The 25,968-nt window shown below is 42.8% G+C and overlaps 1 protein-coding gene across 1 annotated transcript in view; it reads right to left on the bottom strand.

Moving 5' to 3' along the window:
• Nucleotides 1-422: 422 nt before the first annotated feature.
• The window catches only part of LOC139022424 (uncharacterized), a 98,728-nt gene continuing 73,182 nt past the window's right edge, over nucleotides 423-25,968 (bottom strand). The window contains exon 3 of the mRNA XM_070433582.1: nucleotides 423-505. Coding sequence (XP_070289683.1) covers nucleotides 423-505 — 83 coding nt within the window. The remainder of the gene's footprint in view (nucleotides 506-25,968) is intronic.

The raw sequence follows: 25,968 nt of genomic DNA, 5'->3' as shown, positions 1-25,968 counted from the left end.
ATGTCCAACTGATGGCTTAGGCCCACTCCCCATCTGGGCCTAAGCCATCAGTTGGTCATCCCCTGAGGGATCCTGACTGTGAGAGGGCGCAGGCCGGCTGAGAGACCCCCTGCCCCCCCCCCCCTCCCCGCCGCCCAGTGCACAGATTTCATGCACCAGGCTTCTAGTATAGAATAAAAAGAAAACACCTGTGCTTACATATGTTTGTGTATGCTTACAGGTGGGAATAGGGGTGGGTTGGGACATTGAGGTCCCTAGAGCTGCCTGAATTTTCATTAGATGCATGTATTGCTTTGTTGTTTGCAAGTGTGCAATGAAGGCTTCTTTGCTAGTTCCTTGATGACAAATGAAATTTTAATGAAAACAATTTTAAGAATCCAGTAGCTCTATGTTTTCCCTTTCTTTCCATTTTCTTCCCTTCCCTACCAGTCCAGGCTGCAGGCAAGTAGGTAGGGCACAGCAAGGTAGGCCTTGTGTAGAGCAAAGGCCTGGTGGGTGGTGGGACCTGCAAGGTGAAGAGGCTGCCAGGTGAGTGTGGGCAGGCTTGGGGAGTCAGGGCCTGGGCAGTGTGAAGGTGGCATCCATGGATGGGCAAGGCCTGCACAGGGTGTGAAGCCCAGGTGGGGTGAGGACAGATTCTGGCCAAGAGCCAGCCTGTGGGCTCAGCCTACACAGAAGAGGACATTGGTCCCATGGGAATGGGGTGGCTTGTTGGTGCAGCCGAGGAAGGTATGGCACCCGGGGTGATCTGGCACAGCTGTTAGAGCCCACGCTGGTGAAAAGGCTGCCAGGCAAGAGTGTGGCCCGAAGGGAAAGTCAGAGCCCACGCTGGGTGATGAAACAATACAGGGAGAGAGTGGGTGGACATGGAAATTAGGGATGCAGAGGGGCATGGCCCAAATGAGTACATGGAAGCCTGGTTTCTCACTCTCTGAAAAGGAAAATACAAATCTGGAAATGGAGAAGACTAGAATGAATCCTGTGGTGTTGGAGTAAAATTCAATATATTGGTATGAATTTATAGATTTCAACATATAGATAAATATAAATCCATCTATAGAGAGAAATCCATCTATATAGTGAGATGTCAATATACACATTCTTACATATAGATGGATGCAAATGTATGTACATACATGTGTACACACTCATATTGATACACCTGTGATTTCTGTGTGTGTGTTCATGTTCATGCTCCCTGGCTCTGCCCACTGAGAAGCCTGGCAAGCAGCAACACCCCAGTACGCTGAGCCCAGCCAGCACCCACATCCTGGCTTCATACCAATCTCCACGGAAACCAACCGGGGCTTCTTACAGAAGGCTGATCCAAGGCTGGATAGGCGAAGTGGAAGGTGAACCTGGTGTAGCTTGTGCCAGAAACAAGGCAGTGCTCAACGAATGGTGGGGCCTATTGGTTCGAAGGGGCTCCAGTGACCAAATCTGGGGTAAAGTGAACCTCTAAGTAAAAAGGACAGTGACGATTATAACCCATTGTCTAACACAGGAAACCCTACATCATGCTGCTTTAAGTAAATGAATGCATAAATCGGAAGTTTAATGAAGAATCAGATATTTGATGATTTCAAAGTACCTCCTCCAAATGGTTACGTTACAAAGAAAAAAAGAGCAACTTTACAGCAGAGGCTGCCTTATCCAAGCGGCCAAGGTCGACAGCATCGGTAATGAGGTGAACAGACAGCTGATGGGTGTAATGAAAACAGCACAACATGCCGGATCCTGCCAGAGCTCAGAGCCGGAGTCCACCCGCCAGGAAACGTCAGACAAACACAAAGCAAGGGAGAGTCATCCTCAGAGGTGGCCAAGTCGAGCAAGGTGTTTAAAATGCAGGGGCACTGTTCCAGACTGAGAGAAACTGAAGCGTCATTGTGGCTAGACAGAACATTTCATTCTTAACCGGATCATTTTGCTATAATGGTCATTAGTAGGGTAACTGGAGGAACTTGAATAGGGTTTGAGGATTAGATGGTGGTAATATGTCAATGTTAATTTTCCAATTTTGGATATGTATTATGGTCATATAGGAGAATGTCCTTATGTCCTTATTTGTGGGAAATGCACTCTGAGGCCTTGGGTATGGGGCCAGCGATTTATTCCCAAATGGCTCAAGAGAATAAAGTTCCTTACACTGTACTTGCAGCTCTTGTAAGTTTGGAATAGTTTTAAAATAAAAGTGCATAATGTGTAATATTGGATCAAAATGTATTTCTTACAGAAATACTGAATGATATCACTTATATATGTAGCTTTAAATAAGGCCAAATAATATGAATAGAGACTCAAATGGTGGTTTTAAGGGGTGGGAGGTGGGGAAATGAGATGTTGGTCAAAAGGTACAAACTTCCAGTTAAAATATGAATAGTTTTGGGATCTAATATACAGCATGGTGATTATAGTTAATGATACCTTAGAATATATTTGAAAATTGCTAAGATAGTAGGTCTTAAATGTTCTCATCACGAAAAAGAAATGCTAGTTATGTGGTGTGATACAAGTGTTAGCTAATACTGTGGTGGTCATCATTTTGCAATATACACGAATATCAAGACACTTGGTACACTTTAACATGCACAATGTCATATCAGTTATATCTCAATAAAGCTGAGGACATGTATTTCTTATTCTTGTAAGCTTTGGAATTATTCATTAAATTGTACTTTATGTAAATCTTCATAAGTGAAAACATAGGCCAAAAGAAATATTCTGTTATGTGTCTTTTGTTATTTTAATTATAGTAATGATTGAAGCCTGGAAAAGTAAATGCTAAAGGTTGACTTCACACACAAAAATTGCCCAAGACTGTTAAAACAAGACTGTAATAGACTTAACTCAGTTTTGGGAAACGCTCCTGGTAAGTGGTTTACCTGTATGCACAGTACTGCATTCTTTTACAGAACAACTTCCTCTAGAACTAAATATCTTAGGATCAAATACACCTCCAGATGTGAGGCTGGGCAATTTCAAGCGAGCTTCCTTCCTGACCACATCTGCCAAGGCTGCTGCCTGGTTTTTCCCACCTCTGCCTGACACTCTGGCTTGTGCCCGCACCCCCACCCCCACCCAGATTGATACAATTGAGATGATAGAATTGTTCCTGCTACACATGAGAGCAGGCAGAATATTTTCCTTGTATTGAATTTAACTACGTCATTGAGTAGCTTGAACATAAAAATGAATAGAACACAATCTCATCCTAAATCGTGCCGTCTTTGCTGACAATGTCAGCTAGAGGTTTGCCTTGAGTAGAGTCACACAAATATAAATATCTTCCATGATCCACAGGCAAGCAAAGGCCACCCAGACTCTTAGGTGCTGCACCCTGCAGAGCACGCTTCCCGGCTCACCTCCCACAACTTTCAACTCAGCTTCAGCACAGTTTGCTGGACCTGTTTGCAGTTTCAGATGTCACTGAAGGCAGAGTTTGTAGAAAGTCTCTTTATAGAATCATGAGCTAATTACTTACTATCAGCAAATCACTTGCTGAAATCGTAATTTCACATGTATCTGAGTGAGACGTAGATCAGAAGAAATGAAAATTAATCACTATATTGATGTCACTTAAGTCTTAAAGTCTAATCACATAACACATTTTGCAGCATAGCGATTAGTTTAGGCCCTAGGCACGTTCTCTAGAACAAGCGAGCGCTGTAAACAGCGCCCCTCTGAGGCCGGCAGGGCTGACCTTACCGAGCACTCACTGTAGCTTATAACCGAGGTCGCCCCCTGTGGGCGGGGCAGGGAAGCCACCCCAGGCCGCAGGGAGGACAGCGGAGCGCTGGTTCCCACTGCAGGTCAAGGGGGAGCCAGATTCCTGTGCACAGTCTGTGCTCATTGAAATTATCTCCAGCATCAGTGAGGAGGAGGCTTGTTTAAAAACAAACTGAAGAATGCAAATTAGACGAGAATATGTGCTTGAAGCTTTAAATAAACATTTCACACTATTGTTTCAACTTAAGGAAAACAGAATTTTACTTCCCGTGTGTGCGTGTCTGTGTGTGCTCACTTCCATACAGAATTAGAGAATGGTTTCATGCATGCATACCCACTAGAAGAGGCATGGATGCCCTAGCCGGTTTGGCTCAGTGGATAGAGCGTAGGCCTGCGGACTGAAGGGTCCCAGGTTCGATTCCGGTCAAGGGCATGTACCTTGGTTGTGGGCACATCCCCAGTAGGAGATGTGCAGGAGGCAGCTGGTCGATGTTTCTCTCTCATCGATGTTTCTAGCTCTCTATCCCTCTCCCTTCTTCTCTGTAAAAAATCAATAAAATATTTTTTTTTTAAAAAAAAGAAGAGACATGGAATCACTTCATTATTCTCCATCTTCTTACATGTTTTTTTTTTTTTTTTTAACAGCTTAACATTCTCAGTAGATTTTTAGAAATTTACACAGTGATTTTAGTTCCTATTTAGGACATTTTCACACCTATATCACCATACATTTCCATACCCTTAACATTTTATTTTTTAATATTTTTATAAACTTTATTAATCCTTGCTTTCTGCTGGAGAGAGAGGACATCTGAGGAAGCAGGAATGCACCTGTTTTGTGCGGCGATCTTTACAATCACTACCTCCGTCAGCAGCTGCCATCGGACGTTCCGGCAAGTCTGCTTCTGCAGGTTCTCCCTTGGCGACGTGTGTCAGCTGCACATAATGAGGCCATTTCTGCGTAAATATAGTCAGTTTGTGATGGCGGTGAGGAAACCTCCTAGATGAAGTGATTTTTGTGGTTCCTTGATTAACTCTATGAAACCATGACCATGTGCACTAACATTGCACATTTGGAAATCGTTCAGATTCAGTCGCAGGCCTTTCTGAAGGCTGCCCGAGACGCTGTGCCCGTGACACTCCGAACACACGTTTTGACACACATGTATGTGTCCACTTAACATCCCACAGTCAGTTCCTGCGTATCTGCTGTGCTCCTGACACTGCTCTCGGCCTGTCTGCGCCACTGCAGCAGCGATCTGAGGAGACAAGGTCCCCTGGCCTCACCCTAACAGGGAGACAAGGACAGCCATGCAAACAAATGCTGCTATTTCCTGTGGCGGCAGAAGGGAAGGAAGAGGGCTGCTTTTGCTGGGAGGTGGGAGGTCTTTCTGAACTGGCACCTGCTGAAACAGTTGATCTGAAGGAGACAGCTGGGTGAAGATCAGAAGGTGAGCGACACAGGGACATCAAGGGCAGGTGCAGGTCCACAGGAGGGAGTGAGTCCCAACGTTAAGGTATGTGAGGATGGGGAGGGTGGGCTGGAGCGGGGTGGGGGGAGGGAGGGCTAGGAGCGGTGACAACAGTGTGGTAGACCCTGAGTGCCACTGCATAGGGTTCATAGGGTTGCCAGATTTAGCCAATAAAAATACAGGACACTAACTTAAACTGGAATTTCAAAGAAACAATGAAAAATTGAGTAGAAGTATGTCCCATGCAATAGTTGGTATTTTCTCATTTATCTGGCAACCCTGTCCCTGTTGTCCAAAGCAGAACACTTTTGCTGTTGACAGCTAATCCAGGGCAACAGGTGGAACCGGGCCTGCCTCAGGCGAACCAGGGTGTGGTCCTCGAATTTACAGAGTCTGATACCACCACCGCGGAAGCGATGGCTTAGAACCCCACACGGATAGGTTATTTTAGTGCCATTTCTCTCAGGCAGCTTCTCAATTGACCTTAGCTGTGCCTGAATTTGGGGATAACTGACCTAAGAGATCAGGGATGGGTAAACTTTTCCCTGGGCACGACAGCTCAAGATGGGCCGCGGTCTCCTGGTGGGCTGTGTTGAGAAGGATTCCGCGCTGCCTCTGAGCTCAGCGTGAAGGAGCCTGGTCTGGTGCAGAAAGGTTCCCGAGGTGGAGAGGGGCTGCTGAGACTCGCACTTTAATCTTTCTGTCTTCCAAGTAGAAAGGATTGTTCCTTGCCACGCTTTAGGTGACATTAATTTAACGTCTTTGTCCCTGTCTTTGATGGACTACACATTAATATGCCTACTGTGCCTGTAACACATAGAACATAATATGATTTTCAAGACAAATAATAGATTGCTTTGTTTCTTAGCTCTTTCAAATCTTTTCTTCTCTTGCAATGTGGCAAATCCTAGAGACACCACCCAGAATCTTATCAAGATGGCTGAGGAAAGGTCTTGCCCCCTGTGAGACTGGTATGATGAAAGTGAAGCCAATTTCAAACAAACACAATTATTAAATTTGTGGCCCAGATCGTTAAGCTTCCCCATGCTGACATTTACTATCTGTAGAATCATAGCAAGCTACAACACCACAGCAGTTGATTGGACTTACTTAGTGAATAACACTTGATGAAAAGAAAATTAGGTGGTAATCAGACCCTTGAGAAATTAGAAATAGCCTCCTAGGCTTCCACCTATTCACCACGTAGGGAGGCGCTGAATACTATAGTACAGTGGTCAGCAAACTCATTAGTCAACAGAGCCAAATATCAACAGTACAACGATTGAAATTTCTTTTGAGAGCCAAATTTTTTAAACTTAAACTATATAGGTAGGTACATTGTTATTAACTTAATTAGGGTACTCCTAAGGCTTAGGAAGAGCCACACTCAAGGGGCCAAAGAGCCGCATGTGGCTCGCGAGCCGCAGTTTGCCGACCATGGCTATAGTAGGTTCCAAAGCCCCCAAATACTGAATCAAATAGTGGAACAGTCCAGCTTGAGGGATGTTAAAACCTGAGTCATAATAAACTTTGATTCAGGGAAAAAAAGCTTGTCTTCAAGTTTAATAGAAAGGCTTAGCAGAGCCATTATAAACAATACTCATTATCCAGGCTAGGGACACGGAGCCTTGCCCTTTACACACATAAGACTCAAGTGTCTGATCTCAAACCCAGTGCACAGAAACGGATTCATTTCCGTGGAGCCTGGTGAGGGTGCACTAGCCTACCTTCCTCAGGGCCCTGGCTTTGTTTTCTGTAACAATAGGTAGTGAACTCTGAGCCCCACGCATTGTGTTCTTGTGTTAGGACAGTGATCGGCAAACTCATTAGTCAACAGAGCCAAATATCAACAGTACTTCTTCAAAATAGACTCGCCCAGGCCGAAAACCGACTTCTGCACATGGGCCACGAAGTTTCAATAGCACTGTACATGCATGTCCACACGTGGTATTTTGTGGAAGAGCCACACTCAAGGGGCCAAAGAGCCGCATGTGGCTCGCGAACCGCAGTTTGCCGACCACTGTGTTAGGATAAAAGAGAAGAGGTCTCATGCAACAGACTTTTGTTGAGGTGAATAAATTCTGGAAATGTCACCCCCAAGTCACCTCTACACACAGCCTCAGGTTGCCAACTGCAGCAGAACAGCAACACGGCACCTCTGCGCCCTTCCAGTGCGTGACAGGGCTGGTGAAGAATATTCTGTCAGGAGGCCAGGACATTAAAATGTTCTCATTCAGGCAAATAACAGGTAACAGCCACCCAGGAAGACTTCCCTGACTCTCCCCCTTATTCCGCCTTTCAGTTCCATAATACTTCGTACCTCCTTCTCTTTACTGTCGGTGAGAGGCATGGTATAGCGAAGAGCATAAGCTTTGGAACCAGCCCCACCTCCAATAGGTCAGGTTACCTCTCCTCTCTGAGTCTTAGTTCCTTTGTCTGTAGAAAGGCTTTATGTGAGGGTCCAGGGTTAAAGGGTGGTTGCCGCATAAACAACAGTTTTTGACTATTAATTAGACTAAGAGGTCTTAGAGGTCCCGACTTAGTGAACATCCCCCTCCGGATACCTCCCGCCTCATCACAGGCACAGAGGAGATTGTATCTTTTGAATGAATTTCTGTGTGGCTCAGATGTCATTCCACGTAGCTAGTTGTTCTTCTCAGTGTGTTTCCATTTACTTTAGGCATTTTCCTCTTATAGTTCTCTTTGCCACATGCTTCAGAGTTTCTGATCCCTCCAGGCAGCTTCTTGAGTTCTTACTCTTTGGTATCCATTGCCTCTGATGCACTGCAAGCACACAGAACCGGCTGCCCAGCTAGAGGGTGTGGATTGGGGAGCTGGAGCCCTGGAGGAGGAGCCTGAGAGCTTAAAACGCCCAAGCGCTGAAGGGGACTTATTTCTGTAGCAGTTTACTGTCTGTGCTCCTTGTACCTTTACACTTGCATGACTCGTTTATCCATTTATCAAACATTTTCTGAAATTCAGTGTGTAAGGTAGCATGCTAGGGATGCAGAGAAGAGCCAGAGAAAGAGGGAGGGATAAATAGATAAATTACCCAAGAACATAACGTGTCCCAGGGAAGGTAAAACAGGGGATACAATGGGATAGATTATACATTCAAATGATGTTATTCCCACTAGGAAACCTTTACTGGGTTCTGGGGCCTCCTCACTTCAAGTCAGCTCCTTACTCTGAACTCCTGGTTCCGAATGGTTTCTGCCTTAAACTCCCCTCCTCTCTGCAGTCCATTCCAGCCAGTTCAGCTCCCTCTGCTCCTGAAACACGGCCTCTTTGCCTTTCACCTTCTGTCTGGAAACTGGCTTCCCCTTCATCTCGAGCTCACGTATTCTTCTCCAGATCCTTTCAAAGTCAGCTCAAAGCCACTTCTTTCTTGGAGCCTTCCCTCGGTTCTCCAGCCCCAAGATGTTTCCTCTCCTTTAAATGCTTTAAGCACTATCTATTTGTGCTGCTAATGGGAATGAAAGAAAAGACATTAACTTTTATAAACTGAGCCCTAGCCAGTTTGGCTCAATGGTTAGAGCGCTGGCCCATGGATTGAAGGATTGCAGGTTCCATTCCAATCAAGGGCACATACCTCAATTGCAGGCTCTAGCCGGGCCCTGGGTTGGGTGCATGCAGGAGGCAGCCAATTGATGTGTCTCTCTCACATTAATGTTTCTCTCTCTGTGTCTCTCCCTCTCCCTTCCACTTTCTCTAAAAATCAATGGAGAAAATATCCTTGGGAGAGGATTAACCAAAAAGATTTTTTTAATAAACTGAAATTAATGGGAAGCTTAAGTCAATAATCAAAAAGAAAGTAGGACTGGGTTAGGGTGCTGTGGTGGCTTTGACAAGATGCCTGGCTGAGGACTCTGAGCTGGAGTTCAGGAAAGGCCTTGCCAGGGCTGTGAGTTAGGGTCTCATACAGAGAGGTGAAAATGGAAATGTGAATGGGGCTGACAAGAAAGAGAAAAAGCAGGAGACTGAGCAAAGAGACTTGAAGAGCACCTGCGTCTACAGGCTAAAAAAGGAGAGGAACTCGTGAAAGGAACTGAGAAGAGCTCTTGGAGGCAGAAGAGAAAACAGCAGCATGTGGAGAAGTCACAGGAGGAATCAAGAAGTCAGGAGAAGAGGATGACAGTAAACAGGAAAGATGACATACCATCTACTCTCTGGGCAGTCAATCATCTGGCGTCCTCGAGGCTGAGCAATATGTAAATTTATATTGTCACATGACAGTACAATCGCCCTTGGATCGTGGTACCAACACCACCTTCAGCCATAGTGAAGGAAGAGCAAGGGTTGGTTGGAATGAGCCCTTAAAGGCAGATCACTATAGAATGTTATAGGTATAAATTAATATTTCTTGGAGGAAACATTTTGGAGTTTCTTAAAGGAAGTCATCAATGCTAAATGGGGAAAAATTAGCATGATATGAGATTCATTCATGAATTCTTTATCTATGGTAGGTGTCTAGCGAGCACACGTCAACTCGTTCCAGATTTAGTGGAGAGGATGTTACTAATAATATGGGTAGTATGTACAAGATATAGTTAAAGTTGACTGCAAATAACTGCTCAAAGTCAAGCTGTCGCAAGATTGAAAAGAAGAAAATGTTGATAGAGGGGAAAGAAACCCTGTCCCAGATGAAACATCTGATTGTTACATTGGAATTATATGAGTTGACTGAATGAGTCATCTATTCAGAAAGCTGCTGAAAGTCCTGCCAGCAACAGTCCTGATCTGAACATTTAATTGTTTGCTCTTGTAACTTTTCTGTGAGATAATTGTCTGTAGAAGCATAAAGACTGACATCAGTGCAAGTCAAAAACGGGCTTTGTCCAGAGGTTTATAGTTTCTCAGATGAGAGCGGGCAGCCTCCTTCCGGACTAACGAGCAGAGCCTGCTGAGGTGAGACTGAGACAGATGCCAAGTCCAGAGGCACATGGAGTGGAACAGGCACTGGACTGGGAGATGGAGATTTACAGGATGCTGCCTGGGCCAGCCACTGGCCGGCACAAAGAAGAGGGACCAGATGCTAAAACAGTGGTGATACACATGAAAACGTGGTCAAGACCCCTAATTATTAGGGAAATGCAAACCAAACCTACAAGGACATACCAGCTCTCACTTAATCAGGTGGCTACTACAAAAAATAATTAACTAAAAAACAGCAGAAAATGACAAGTGTTGGTGAGGGTGTGACGTGTGAACCCTTGTGCACTGTTGATGGGAATGTGAAATGGTGCAGCACTGTGGAAAGCAATGTAGTGGTTCCTTCTCAAAAGATCAAAGCTAGAAGGACCATAGGATCCAGGAATTTCACTTCTGTCTATTGGCAAGTGAATGGATAAAACTATGCATGGAATGGAATAGAATCACCATGAGAAGAAAGGAAGTTCTGATACATCGGTGAACCTTGAGGACATTCTGTTAAGTGAAATAAGCCAGTTACAAAAATACAAGTTCTGCTGTGTTTCCACTTACATGAGGTGCGTAGTGTAGTCACAGTCACACAGGTGGGAAGTCGAATGCTGGTTGCCAGAGGGGGGAATGGACAGGCAGCTGTTGTGTAACTGGTATAGAGTTTCAGTTTTTCAAGACCAAAAGAGTTCTGGCGATGATTGAACAGCAATGTGAATGTACTTAATTCTCCTGAACTGCACAGTTAAAACAGTGAAGGTGGTGATTTTATATGATGTCTATTTTACCACAATTTTAAAAATTAAATGATGATAATACATGTATTTATTCATTTGATAAATACTTGAGTGCCCCCTGAGGCCCAGGAACACAATGACTGATGTTGGGGAGCACAATAACTGAGCATACAAAAATTCTTACCCTAGTGGGGTTGACCACCTAGGGAAGGAACACAAACAAAATAAAACATATTAGATGGAGAAAGTGCTCTGGGACAAAGTGTCAGACTGCCAGAATTTGGGGTCCACTGGGAAGACCTTCCCTCAAAGGTAACAACATCTCAGTAGTGACCTGACAGTGAAGGGGGAGGGACCTGGGGGGGGGGGGGTGGGAAGGATGGCTCTCACAGAAGGAACAGCACAATAACAGCACAGTGGGAGCCTGTCGCTGGGTATAGGGAGCAGCCAGGAGGCCAGTGTGGCTGGAACTGAGTGAGAGTGGAGGGGTGGGCTAGTGGGTGAGCAGACCAGCAGAAGACCAGGCAGTAACGTGGAGGGGAGATGTTAGTGGCTTAAACTAAGGTAGGAACAGTGGAGAGAGCAAGAAAGGGTCATTGTCAAATAGAACTAACAGGGTTTGTTGAGGGATTCGGTGAAAGAGTGTGCCCAAAAGGGAGGAATCAAGTATGACTCCAACACAGTGGTTCTCAACCAGGGGTTATTTTGCCCCCACAGGATGTATGTCAATGTCTAGAGACAGATTTGGTTGTCACAGTGAGGGAGGGAGAATGATTGCTATTGGCATCTAGTGGGTAGAGGCCAGGGATGCTGCTAAAGATACTACAAGGCTCAGCACAGCCCCACAGTTAAGAATTATCTGGTCCAAAATGTCCAGACTGAGAAATCCTGCTAAGGTGTTTGGCCTAACTAATTAGGATAAACAACATAGAAAGCCAGTCTAAGGTGATTTATTTGAGGTCAGGCTCAGAACTGGAAACACAAGACAGCAATCACAACACTAGCTAACATTTGTTAACACATGCACCGCCTCGGGGACTGGGAGCAGCACACTGGGCGGCCCCTTCAGGTCTTCACAGCAGTGCTCTGAGGACTGTGTTCACATGCCCCATATATAGATGGGAACATTGGTGGTTTGATCACTTGTAGAACTCAGAGGGACTTGCATTAAACCAAGACCTGTTGGACATTCTGCATCTTCTGGAAATTTGTCCATTTTCTCCAGATTGTGCAGATTGTTAGAATATAGCTGTTCATAGTATTTTCTTATAATCCTTTGTATTTCTGTGGTGTCAGTTGTTACTTCCTCTCTTTGATTTCTGATTTTATTTATTTGGATCCTCTCTCTTTTTTTTCTTGATGAGTCTGGCTAAAGGTTCATCAGTGTTGTTTATCTTCTCAAAGAACCAGTTCTTGGTTTCATTAATGTTTTGTATAAATAAATAAATAAATAAATAAATCCTGTCTAATAATAGACAGACATGGTAATTGACTGTACCTTCGCTATGCCTCCCATTGGCTAATTAGTGTGATATGCAAATTAACCGCCAACAGAGATGGCGGCTAATTTGCATACAGAGGCCTGAAGCGGTGGAGTGAAGACTGAAGGCGGCTCTGGCCGGAGCGAAAGGCCTGGGTCCCTGGTGCCAGAGGAAAACCGTTGCCGGCAGCCAGGGGGAAGGGAAAGCCTATTGCATGAGTCTCTTCATGCAACAGGCCTCTAATACATATATCTATCTATCTATCTATCTATATATATATATATATATATATACAGTCTCTATGTCACTTATTTTCACTCTGATGTTTAGTTATTTCCCTCCTTTTATTTACTCTGGGCTTTTCTTGTTGTTCTCTTTCTAATTCTTTAAGTTGTAGGATTAGATCATTTTTCTTGTTCTTTGAGGTAGGCCTGTAGTGCTACGAACTTCTCTCTCAGAACTGCTTTTGCTGTGTCCCAGAAATTTTGGGTTGTTGTGTGTTCATTTTAATTAGTTTCCATGAATTTTTTTTATGTCTTCTGTGATCTCTTTGGTAACCCATTCATTGTTTAATAATGTTCTATTTAGCTTCCATGTTTTTTAATGTTTTTGAGTGTTTTTATTGTAGTTGATTTCTAATTTCATGCCATGTGATCCAAGAAGATGCTTGAAATAATTTCAATCTTCTTGAACTTGTAGAGACTTAATTTATGTCCTAACATATGGCCGATCTTTGAGAATGACCTCTGTGCACTTGAGAATGTATATTCTGTAGCTTTGGGGTGAAATGTTCTGCAAATGTCAATTAATTCCATCTGATCTAATGTGTTGTTTAGGATCACTGTTTCCATGTTGATTTTTTGTCTTAAACTCAGAGAGTTCCAATCCAACAATGTCAGTGGGATGTTAAAATCTCCTACTATGATTGTTTTGCTGTTGATCTCTACCTTAAAGTCCTCTAGAAGTTTTTTAAATATATTTAGGTGCTCCTAGATCGGGTGCATATATGTTTACCAGGTTTATATCTTCTCATTGTATCAACCCCTGTAGTAACCTTTGTCTCTTGTTATGGCTTTCATTTTGAAGCCTGTTTTGTCAGATATGGTATTGCTACCCCAGCTTTTTTTTTATTATTACCATTTGCATGGGAAATTTTTTTCCATCCCTTCACTTTATCCTGTGTTAATCTTTTGTTCTGAGGTGGGTCTCTTATAGACAGCATTTATATGGGTCACATTTTCTTATCCATTCAGCTACCCTATCTCTTTTGATTGGAGCATTTAATCCATTTACATTTAAGGTTAGGTTAATAGGTACTTATTTATTGCCATTTTTGTTCTTTATGCTTGTGCATCTCTCTATTTCTTCTTTTTTTAATTACACTCTCTTTAGCATTTCTTGCAGTCCTGGTTTGGTGGTGATAAACTCTTTTAGCCTTTTTTTTTTTTTTGCCTGTGAAGCTCCTGATTTCACCTCCAATTTTGAACGATAGCCTTGCTGGATAGAGTAGTCTTGGATTCAGACCCTTGCTTTTCAGTACTTTGTATACTTCATGCTACACCCTTCTGGCCTGAAGTGTTTCTATTGAGAAATCAGCTGACATTCTAATGGGAGCTCCCTTGTAGATAACTTTCTGTCTCTCTCTTAATGCTTGCCATTTTAATTAGGTGTGGATCTTTTTGGTTTCATCTTGATTGGGAGTCTCTGAGTTTCCTGAACTTGAGTGACTTTTTCCTTGCATACATGCATACATACATACACACAATACTGTACATACATGCATAATTATATATTTTAAAATATATTTTTCCCTAGTTGGTTTGACTCAATGGATAAAGTGTTGGCCTGCGGATTGAAGGGTCCCAGGAATGATTCCGGCCAAGGGCACATGCCTGGGTTGTGGGCTCGATCCCCAGTAGGGGCGTGCAGGAGGCAGCCAATCAATGATTCTCTCATCATTGATGTTTCTCTCTCTCGCTCTCTCTCTTCCTTACTCTCTAAAATTAATACAATATATATTTAAAAAAAAAATATATATATATATATATATTTTAAAAGCATGAGTCTAGCAACATATGAAAACAATCTGCTTCCCTGGCCAGCATTCTTCAGTGGTTAGAGTTTCAGCCTGCACACCAAAGGGTCTCGGCTTCAATTGCTGGTCAAGGCCACAGACCTCGGTTGCAGGTTTGATCCCTGACTCCAGTCAGGGAACATGCAGGGAGTAACCAATTAATGTGTCCCTCTCACATTAATGTTTCTTTCTCTCTCTCTCTCTCTCTCTCTCTCTCTCTCCCTCTCTCTCTCTGTCTCTCTCTCTTCCCTCCCCTCACCCCCTTCCACTCTGTCTAAAAAAATCAATGGAAAAAAACATCCTTAGGTGAGGATTAACATAAATAAATAACTAAGTAAATAAATAAATAAATAAATAAATAAATAAATAAATAAAACAGTCTGCAATGATTTGCCACAACCAAGATGCCAGAGAACATGGTTAGCTGTCTAGAGCAGGAAGAATGCTGAGAGATCCCTTCCATTAAAATCTGGCACCTTGAAACTGGCTTTCCTACTTAGAAAACTGGTGGTGGTGAGATTTCAGACCTCCTCTCAGTATCTGTATTTTTCTGGCCTCCCAGTTACCTCCTAACTCACCAAAGCCCATAGCCACCTGGGAAATTTTAGATTTGCAAGACATATGACTAAGAACAAACACAAGTTGATTTTGCAGGGACTCAAACAGCCAGTGCATGTGTGTGTGTTGCTATTCACTGACTTGGGCTGGGGGCTGGGGATGGGTGAGGAGCGGGGACAGCCAGCCAGACAACCATGCCTAATGTGGGGCCGATCTACGGGCTGCAAGACAAAGGCAGAGGGGCCCTTCGCCACGCAGTGACAAAGATGTGGCGTCTGTCCCTCCGAGTTTCCGCTCCTTCCCAGGACTCTGGAACCGAGTTTAGAAAGCAGTGAGAGGACATGGTAGGCAAGGCAGGAACTTTGCGTGGTCTCCTCTTCTGCAGCCTCACCTCTGCGTGCAGACAAGCAACTGTGTGTTCATTATTTCACTCCAATTTTGCTTTTCTATGCATAGTTTGAATTATAGGAACTATGAGCAACACAGGACAGGATTTTAGACTATGAGTTACATTCTAGGACCATCCTAGAGATTTGCTTTTTGCTCTGCCCTCCCACCAGTACCTGGCATGTAGGCGACATTGAAAAAATAAGGCACTGCATTGAATGAGCCACCTTTTACACTCTGTGTACTTGAGGGCCCAGCTCAAATCTCCCCTCTGCCATAGTGCCTTTGAGGACCCCTCTCTCAAGACAGGTCTCTCCCTGTGAACCCCATCACCCCTTACAGCCTGTGCTGCTCATTCATTCAAAACATTTTTTTCTGGAGCATTAACTATGTGCCCATTACTGTTCTAGTAGCTAAGGATAGGCAGTGACAGACAAAACACCCTGCCCTCCAGAGCTGATGTTCTCATCTGTCATCGGTTCTTGTGAAATATGCCCCAAAACACTGATTAAATTTTTCTGTGTATAATTAGTCTCTGCAAGTAATTGCAAGTTTTCTTAAAGAAGGTTATAAATTTATATAATTTGTACTTTTAATACTACATCTTTAGGGAAGTAGGTGCTCATTAAATGTTTGTTACAGAATTCAGGATCAGAACATTCTCAAATCCTGTCTGTAATGCTCCCAGGAAATCATTGCTGGTGGCGCCCCATCTGCATGTGTGATGGTTTTCACTAGAGTTAGCAATTTCAAGTTCCCACAAAGGGTAGGTCCGTGACATAGACAGCATCTTCCTCAGCTTTAGAAAGCATCAGGCCTGGAGCGGAAAAGTTACCCAGTGAGACCGGCATCACTAGCTGATGGAAGAGCTAAGTTTGTGCACATCATGTATGTTTTTCATTTCTTGTAACCTCTGTAAGCGGTTCTTCATCTGAGGAGTGGAGGCCCGGCACGTGGGCGGTGATGTTTCTCAACTCGTATGAGGTGCTGTACGGGGAGAGCACTGGGCGCTGGGGTTCCCATGGCTGCCACACGGGCTTTTAGCACAGTGGAGCCAGTGGTTCTGCGGTGGTTTGGGCAGCTCCTTGCATGGCAGACAGTTGATCTAAGAGCTGCTGTTTTAGAAAAACAGGAAACCGTTTGGAAAGCCCAAATCTCAGTTGGATCTGGATGGCACACATCTATGAGAGGTCATTGGGAGAGGGTTTCGAGGGAGAGCCACCACTACCCTGCAAATGAATTGCCCAGCCTCTTGCGGAGGCTTTAGACAGGGCGCCTTTACCCTAACGAAGCAAAGCTTAAGATGCAAGTATGAAAAGTCATATATTTATAACAAGGGGGAAATAATTCATTGCTGAAATCCTGTAAGGCTTCATTCCTATCTAAGACCAGACCACTCCAAATCCACGCTGTGCGGTCAGTCCCATCTGTATAATGGAGAATGTAACTTGGGCAAATGACAAAGTCATCTCTGTGTCAGCGTTTTCTACTCTTTAGTTACCTGATACGTATTTTCTGCCAAAAATACAATAACTCTGCCTCAAATGGTGGAAATTGTAAGGTTATCTTTTTTTCAGTCCTAAATGGTGTATTTAATGTAGAGTTTTGGCACATGACCATATATAGGGGACATATGCAATTTTCCTTTTTATTAGGACCTTATCCAGTTTTGCTTCAAATATTACCAATGACTAACCTTTTCCCACTTCATCTGACTATGAGGACATATTTACATTTAATTTAGTTCCAAAACTTTTGCCGAATGCTGACCCAGTGTTAGATGCTGTGAAGGAACCCCAAAAAACACGTCAGATGCGAACTGTGTTTTCTGGGAGAGAATCATATACTGACTGCATGAAACTGGAGCCCAAAGAGCCATAGAAACTAAATTATTGGACTGTCATTAAACAGAAATAATTGTGCTCAGAGTGATGGGAAGTTACAGTGCCTAACCTTCGCGTGTGTGTCTATGCTGACTGACTTTCAGATCCTATTGTTTTGAATGGGTGAGTATGCAGGATGTTTTCCAGAAACCGTCTCCTCTTTGTTCCTGTTCCTGCACCGGTTTGCCCATATTTTGGCTCTTGTACTGTAATTATTGGTTAAGTAAATGTGTTAATTGATTTGTTCAGTCTTCCTGACCAGGAGTGAACTCCGCCAGCCAGAGCGCTCTTTCTCCTTTGTGCTCATTTTTGCGCCCACAGTACCCGGTACACACCAGCCCTGGGATGAAGGAGGGTTCGTTGCATTTTTATTGAATACAGACTTCAAGTGTCCTGCGTTCTCTTCCATAAGGGTTCACGCTGTGATTCTGTCCTTTCTCGATACATGTACGGATTCAGGAGGCACAGGTCTTTTCTTACTTCTTAAACCAGAATTAGGTTATTTAATAAGATCTGGTTGGCTTATGTGTGTGGCATGGAATTATTAGAAGTGAAAATAGAGTTGTTCCTTGACAGGATCTTCATCAATTCAAACGGAATGTTTATCTCACAACCATTTCATGTTTGCCTTGTAGGATTCTCCTCTCGGGCTCTCATGTGTATAATAATAGAAATCTTTTTGTACTCTTCTCCCTTTGGCTGCCTGAAGCTTCACTGCCTTTAGGAGTGCATTTATATTCAGAGGCTCAATGACAAATAACTTCAACAACTTTAATCCCATCTTATATCTAAAAGGCATGCTCAACACTATCTATAGCTATCTCTTGAGAATCTAATTTCCTAAAGTTATGTTCCTGAGACTGAGTGGAAATGTTCAAAACCTAGAGTTCAAAGTTAAGTATCAAATTCAAACAAAGCCCCAACAATCCAGGCTGAGACTGATTTGTGTGGCCATAAGCAGCAACAAAATCTCCCAGTGGCGATGGGCATAGTCACCATGATTACAGCTTAGCAAAGTCAAGCTTCTCTCTTCTGGCCCTAAGCATGCTGGATCTGCTTTTCCTAAACAGAATTTTTAGAGAACGTAACATTCATAATAAAAGCAACCAGAACATGATAACAGGTATCCATGTAAGTACCACGTATCAAAACAGTGGGGCACAATATATGTATGAATTCAGTTGAGCCAAATTCTGTTACTGAGATGCAGCAACTAGCATCCAGGTGGCGCCCGAAGGAGCCCAGCCAATAGAGGGCGCTCTAGGTCCCTTCTCGCTGCTGACATGCACAACCAACATGGCAAGGTCAGGTGACATTTTCTAAACTGTTTTTTGTTTTTTTGGGTTTTTTTGTTTTTTTTTGATCCATTCAATACAGAGATGAAGGAATAATTGTGATTTTGTTTTTTTGTAAATATAACCAAAGTTAAAAAATAAAGATTAAAAAAATTGAGCAGGTAAAACACACGTAAGCTGCTGGTTTATGGAAGTTTCTAGCTAAGAGTTCATTCTAAAATCATTGATCGTCCAAGACACTTTGTAACTCCTTACTAGCACCTTCACCACCTACTGGCTTTTAAAAATACGTTTTGGGAAGTTGGATCTTTCTTCTTACGTTCTTACGAAGCATGTCTGAACAGCTGACTAGCATAACCAAAACATTTACAAGCATTGCATCTGCTCACTCCTGGTGTGTCATTAATCACTTGTCCAACATATATGTTTTGTATTGAAAATTTTTGATGCTACAATGATAATAGGTGAGTGAAGACACTTATTTGTGGATCATGTGGAAAGTCAGAGTTAAAATCTTCTGCCCTTCAGAGCGCTCTTGACAGGTAAATACGGGAATTACATGCCACAAGGAGCCAGAGCTGACATGATAGGTAAATATGGGAGTTACATGCCACAAGGATCCAGAGCTGACATGACAGGTAAATATGGGAGTTACATACCACAAGGATCCAGAGCTGACATGACAGGTAAATATGGGAGTTACATGCCACAGGGAGCCAGAGCTGACATGACAGGTAAATATGGGAGTTACATGCCACAAGGAGCCAGAGCTGACATGACAGGTAAATACGGGAGTTACATGCCACAAGGATCCAGTGCTGACATGACAGGTAAATATGGGAGTTACATGCCACAAGGATCCAGAGCTGACATGACAGGTAAATATGGGAGTTACATGCCACAGGGAGCCAGAGCTGACATGACAGGTAATATGGGAGTTACATGCCACAAGGAGCCAGTGCTGACATGACAGGTAAACAGGGGAATTACATGCCACAAGGATCCAGAGCTGACATGACAGGTAAACAGGGGAGTTACATGCCACAAGAAACCCAAGCTGACATGACAGGTAAATACGGGAATTACATGCCACAAGAAACCCGAGCTGACATGACAGGTAAATATGGGAGTTACATGCCACAAGGAGCCTGAGCTAACATGACAGGTAAACACGGGAATTACATGCCACAGGGAGCCAGCTTTAATTCTTGAATGAAAGTGTAGGAGGAGATGGGGACCAAATAAATGTGAGTCCAGAAAAATCAACTTGCTCCAGTCCCACAAACCCCTAGCCAACAGCTATAAATAACCTGGAAAGGAGGAAATAAAAAGCCAGATAAAATAGATGTTTAATAAGGAGGTTGGAGAACAGAAAATAGTGACTGCAGCTTTTTTCAGACAAGGTTGTTACAATGGTCTAACTTCCAGATACGCAAACCCCATGTCTTCAGAAGTCTCACCGCCTATATAACAGAGATGGAAGGAAATATGCCACAGCCGTGGGTCCCATCTCCACGTGGTAGGGCTCAGCAGCAATTTCTCTCTGAAAGGGGCTTCATTTAACTGCGCACAGTCGGAATCTTTAGCTGGTCTTTGCTCAAAATGCCCTGGTGGGAAGGACTCTGCTGCCCTCTACTGTCCCTTCAAGCAGAGGGCGCCGATGGACAGGGAACCCCAGCACCTGAGAACTGAGAGGACAGGACTCCCCAGGCCCTGGGGACAGGACGGGCCAGCATCCCTTCTGAGGGAGAAGACCTGGCAACAAGACTTCCCCTGCAAGCGGGTCCTTCCTCCTAACGGAAAGGAGGGAGCTCCAGCAGGTTTGAAGTGTCTAGGTGGGCAAACTTTCTTTTAAAAATTGAGCATTATCCTTTTTTTTTTACGAAGTTGGCACTGGAAGCTAAGAAGGAAGCCCCTGCCCCTCCCTCCCAAAGCCGAAACCAAAGCAAAGGCTTTGGAGGCAAAGAAAGCAGCGCTGAAAGGCGTCCAGAGCCACACATGAAAGAAGATCCGCACTCACGTCACCCCCCTTCCGACGGCCCGGAGGCCGCCTGAATACCCTCTGCAGAGCACCCCCAGGAGAAGCAAGCTGGCCCACTGTGCCACCATCACATTCCCCCGACCACCGTCAGCCATGGAGAGGAGAGAAGACAGCAAGACACTGTGTCCCTTGTGGATGTCAAGGCCAACAAGCACCAGATCAACAGACTGTGGAGAAGCTCTAGGACATTGACCAGGCCTGATGGCGAGAAGAAGGCATATGTTCAACACCTCCTGACGATGATGCTTTGGATGTTGCCAACACAACTGGGATCATCTAACCTGAGTCCAGCAGCCTAATGCTAAAAAAAAAAAAAAAATGTTATGCTGTAAAAAAAATTTGAGCATTACTCAAAAAGTTGGTTCCAAAAACCCATTTCACCCAGCAATCCATTCACTTCACTCTAATATAAACATAGACGTGACAGAGGAGCCACACCAATCAAATTGCTATAAAGAAAATAGAGCAAGGTCAGGGCATGCGGAGCGATGGAGACACTGTCTGCACAGAGAGGCCGGGAATGGCGAGGAGTCATGACTGACAGGAGGAAGAAGCCTGGAGAAGCTGGGGAAGAGCATTCTTGGCCGAGGAAACAGAAACCGCAAGGCCTTGTGGTAGGAACCTTTGGGGGTGTTTTAGGAAGAACGGGGCTGATAACTGAAGTGCAGTCCTGGGAAGTGAGAATGAGAGTCTGGGGAAGGTGACAGAGGTCAGTATCTGGGGACATATAGTGTCAGCCACATCTGCAATTTTAACTTTTCTAGGAGCCACATTTTTAAAAAAAGAAATAGGTGAAAACAATTGTAATAACACATTTTATTTAACCCTGTGTATCTAAAATAGTCTCATTTGATCAACCAAAGAACTTGTATGCATATGGACACAGACAACAGGGTGGTGAAGGCCTGGGGCAGGGGGTGGGGGTGGGCTAGAAGGGATCAAAGGGAAAAAAAGGGACATATGTAATACTTCCAACAATAAAGATTAAAAAACTTTTAACCCAGCAACCCATAAAAAACACAAAATAAAATAGCATCATTGAATATATAATCAATATAAGAAATACTAATGAGATTTCTCCTGTATGAAATCTTTTACATTCCACATGTGTGTTACACGTGCAGCACACCTATGTGAGCGAGCCACGTCTTATTCTCTCCTCCACCCACTGTGGCCTGGCATCGTCTCCTTCCGTAGTACTTACTCTAAAGCCATTCTCACAGTTGACCTGTTAAGTGACAACTCCAGTCACCTCACTAGGGGAAAGTGACATTGTTAAGCTGTGGCAGGTTGAGTTACTATGTAAACTGGAATCCATTCTGCAGAGTCCCGTGAACAATAAGAGTGAATACAATAATATTAACATGTACTGAGCACTTACAATATTCCAGAATGCTGCTTAGTCAGGGCGTCTAAACCGCATGCCCAGGGATATTCGAGGGGAGAAAAGTCACCCTGGGAGGGAGGTCCCCGCCTGCAGGACTGGTGTTCCCACTTTTGCCCCTTGCCCGGCACCCAGGCCTTTCTGCCCTGGTGACCTTCTGCACCTGGCCTATCGTGCCGACTCTGCTCCTCTCTAACTGCCTACTGTAGCAGTTCAATAAGTTAAGCAGGACTCAAAACTGCGGATAAAAAAATAAAATTCGGTGATTATTATCAGTTGCTGGATCTTATCTACCAGCAACTCAACCTCGGTAAACAAGCAAAGATTCCTTCCACAGCTAACTTAAGTATCCCATTAAAAAGTGAAAACATATTCAAAGTAAAACACCCACCAGGTTTAAAAGAAGAAAAAGGAGGGAGGAGGAAAAACTTGAAGGAGGAGCAGGAAAGAAATGCATCAATAATTTCTCTGTCAGGTAACACTTTCTCAAACTGGCCCTGAAGCCGAAGATGAAATGGAAGTTTCTTTACTAAACAGGAATATGAAGGAGGACTGGCCTTTGATCAAATGTCCATTTGTAATTTTGACAAGGAAATTTGCATGAAAAAAAGAGTGTGCCGGCCACACTGCGTGAGGAGTGAAGTTCGGTGATGTAAAGGAAGCCGGGGTCACACTTCTTACACAGCCTCGTCGGATAAAAGCTGATTCCTTCCGCGGTGCACGTGGGAAGGTTTTCAAGCTGCAGAGGATGTTTAAGGACAAGCAAACTATGTGTGTTCTGTGCTTCAACACAAAGGACTTCCCATCTTTTCAGGCCTGAGCGTGGGCTGACAATGTTTCATCTTACACATATTAGGGATTGGGATGGAGAAAAGCAAAAATGACAACAGGAACATCATCAGCCATCTATTCTTAGTAGTTATTCTCTGGTAGGATTAGTTATAAACCTAGCCATCTCTGTTTAGTTTCCCCTTTAAAATGTTACCAGAAGACCAATAGCTGTCTTCTAAGAGTTAACTAAAAAAAATCTGTGTATCATATAATAATCCAAGTGAACACGAGTATTTATATGTGAAAGCATTGTGGTACACAAATATGACTCTTTTTTCTTATCATTCAGAGTATTTGTGTGCTACTTGGTAAGAAAGCTGTTTGTAGAGAGAACCTCTGGGTGACGTGCAGCTACAGCACTAACTCAGGGAGTGAAAACGACTTAGCACAACTCTCCCCTCCTCCTCTCCCCACTCATTTTCCATCCAAAGCATGCATAGCATCTTAAAGACTGTGCCACAGTAAGACTTAATAGATATTGTGGGATGAAAGACTATCCTACACAGCATTAGTAGATCTGGAAAAGGGAAACAAATGAAGAGTAGTCTGCTTTTAGTTTGGGGAGGCAACATGGGACTATGGTCCAGCGCTTGAGCTTTTGAATCTCACGTCTTGGTGCATTATCCCAGGTAAACCTGACCAACTTGGTCACCTTGTGTTTAGTTAGTAAATCTCTCTAAACTTCCGTTTCCTTATCTTTAAAACAGAGATATTGGCATCTACCACATCAGATAATGTATATAAACAGCTAGGATGTAGAAAATGTTCAATAGGTAGCTTTTCAGTTTTATAAATGACCCCTCACAAGTTTTCCACAAAACTTCCATCCTTAGCTCCACCATCAATGGGACATGCCTTAAGTATGTGCATTTGTTTGTACATATCCCTTCCGCAGTCCTCCTTCAGTTTTCCCCACTGCTGGTATGTACACAGCACTCACCAAGCTGATAGAAGGGGTGCCTGATAGACAAGTTTATGTCCTAGGAGGTGACCTCTCTCTGTGAAGATGCTGATCCTGGTGTCAGGTGTCCAGCAGAGCGAACGTGAGTGGATTATCTCAGAGTCAATACCACATTTTCTAAATATCACGAGTGAAAATAAATATCTAGCTCCTGACTATTGGATTGTTTCTACTATAAACTTTGCTATGCAAAACCTGTTTCCTTTCTTTAACATTCTCTCCACAAGACATAGACATCTTAAAAGAACCTTTCAGGATATGATAACTGATTTCTTCAAATAGCCTCAGGCTTTTTTCCTTCTTCTCTTCTGTGTCTACTTAATCTAAGAAGTCAAAAAAGAAGCAAGCAGGGAAACAGAATCTGAAATTAGAGTTAAGCCTGCAGCTCTTCATTCATGAAATATTTATTTCATTACTTATCCTAGGAAGCTTATTAGCCTCGACTTTTGAAAGTCAGTAATCCATAATTTAGGAGGCCAGATGAGCTGATCTTACAAAGACCAACATCTGGTCCTGAGGAATAGGGAAGATGTTTGACTATGCTTCCTTGATTTTAGCCGAGAGTGAAAAACCTTGGTACCTGGTTTGCTTCCAACAATTCTGACCTTCTACTGATGATCTTATATTACACATTAAACACTTTGCAAAACAAGACCTCTTATAATTTCCATAAAGATCCTTGAAATCTTTGTTCCATTGAAGAACATTTAAAGGGCAAGCACTGGCCACACCTGATGAAGGTTGCTCATTAAGACATTCCTGAAAATTCTTAGAAATATCCATTTCTGCAATAACTAATTACTCTGAATTCAGGCATTGAGTATTATTTTACAGAAAATAATTCTGGATCAATTATTCTAAAGAAAGCATAAGTACATCAATGTATTTTAGTGTGAAACAAATAGGGGGAAAGCAAAGTAGACTCTACACCATCAATGGATTTGACCTGATCTGTCTACCACAAGTTTCCTTAAAAACAGCTATATTGAGATATAACTCACATGCCAAAAAATTCACCCCTTTAAAGTATATAATTTAGTGGTTTCTTAAGAATGTTCACAGAGTTGTGCAACTATCAGCGTGATTTAATTTCAGAACATTGTCATCATCTCAAAAAAGACATTATTTTCAAGGTTTTTTTGGACTATTCTGGGACTCTTGTATTTTTATATGAATTTTAGGTTCACCATTTTCCATTTCTGTAAAAGTAGCAGCTGTGATTTTAATAGGCTATAGATTGAGTTTTTAGATCAACTTGGAGAGTATTGCCATTTTACCAATATTAAGTCTTGTAATCCATGACTGTGGGATGTCTTTCCATTTATTTGGTCTTCTTAAATTTCTTTCAAAAATGTTTCATAGTTTTTAGTGATAAGTGTTATACACTTTTGTTATATTTATTCATAAGTATTTTATTATTTTTGATAAACAGAACCTTTATAAATATTATAAACTATTGTAAGTATAATTGTTTTATTTTAGAATCATTCAGTACTAGTGTAAAGAAATACAATTGAGTTTTCAATTGATCTTGTGTCCTGTACCCTTTCTGAACTCATTTATTAGATCTAATATTTTTTAAGTGGATTACTTGGATTTTCTATATACAGGATCATGTGATTTACAAATAGAGATACTTTTACACTTCCCTTTCTAATCTGAATGCTTTCTTTTTCTTGCCTAATTGCCCTGACTGAAAGTACAATGCTGAATAAAGGTGTTCAGTGGGTACCTTTGTCTTGTTCCTGATCTTAGGAAAAAGCATTCTGCCCTTTATCATTTAGTATGATGTTAGCTATGAGTTTTTTATAGATAACATTTACCAGGTTGGGAAAATTCCCATCTCTTCCTAGTTTGCAGAATGTTTTATCATAAAAGGGTGTTGGATTTTTGTCAAATGCTTTCCCTAGGTTTCTTGAGATGGTCATGTGTTTTTTGTTAGTTATTTTGTTAATATAGCATATTACACTGATATTTTTCATATGTTGAATCAATCTTCTATCCCTGGGGGATAAATTAGACTTGTGAAGTTCTGTCAGATTTTGTATAATACTTTATATCTTACTGAGTTTGGTTTGCTAGTATTTTTGCATTTATAAATCATAAGGAATATTGATCTATAGTTTTTTTTTCTTGTCCTGTCTTTGTCTGGTTTTGGTACCAAGGTAATACTGGATACACAGATTAAGTTGGGAAGTATTTCCTCCACTTCTAGTTT

The sequence above is a fragment of the Myotis yumanensis genome, unplaced genomic scaffold (assembly GCF_028538775.1).
Source record: "Myotis yumanensis isolate MYYU_CA2020_CCGP unplaced genomic scaffold, mMyoYum1.0.hap1 SCAF_14, whole genome shotgun sequence".
Taxonomy (NCBI): Eukaryota; Metazoa; Chordata; class Mammalia; order Chiroptera; family Vespertilionidae; genus Myotis; species Myotis yumanensis.
The sequence above is the reverse complement of the archived record's forward strand: the minus strand, read 5'-3'. Positions and strand labels throughout refer to the sequence as shown.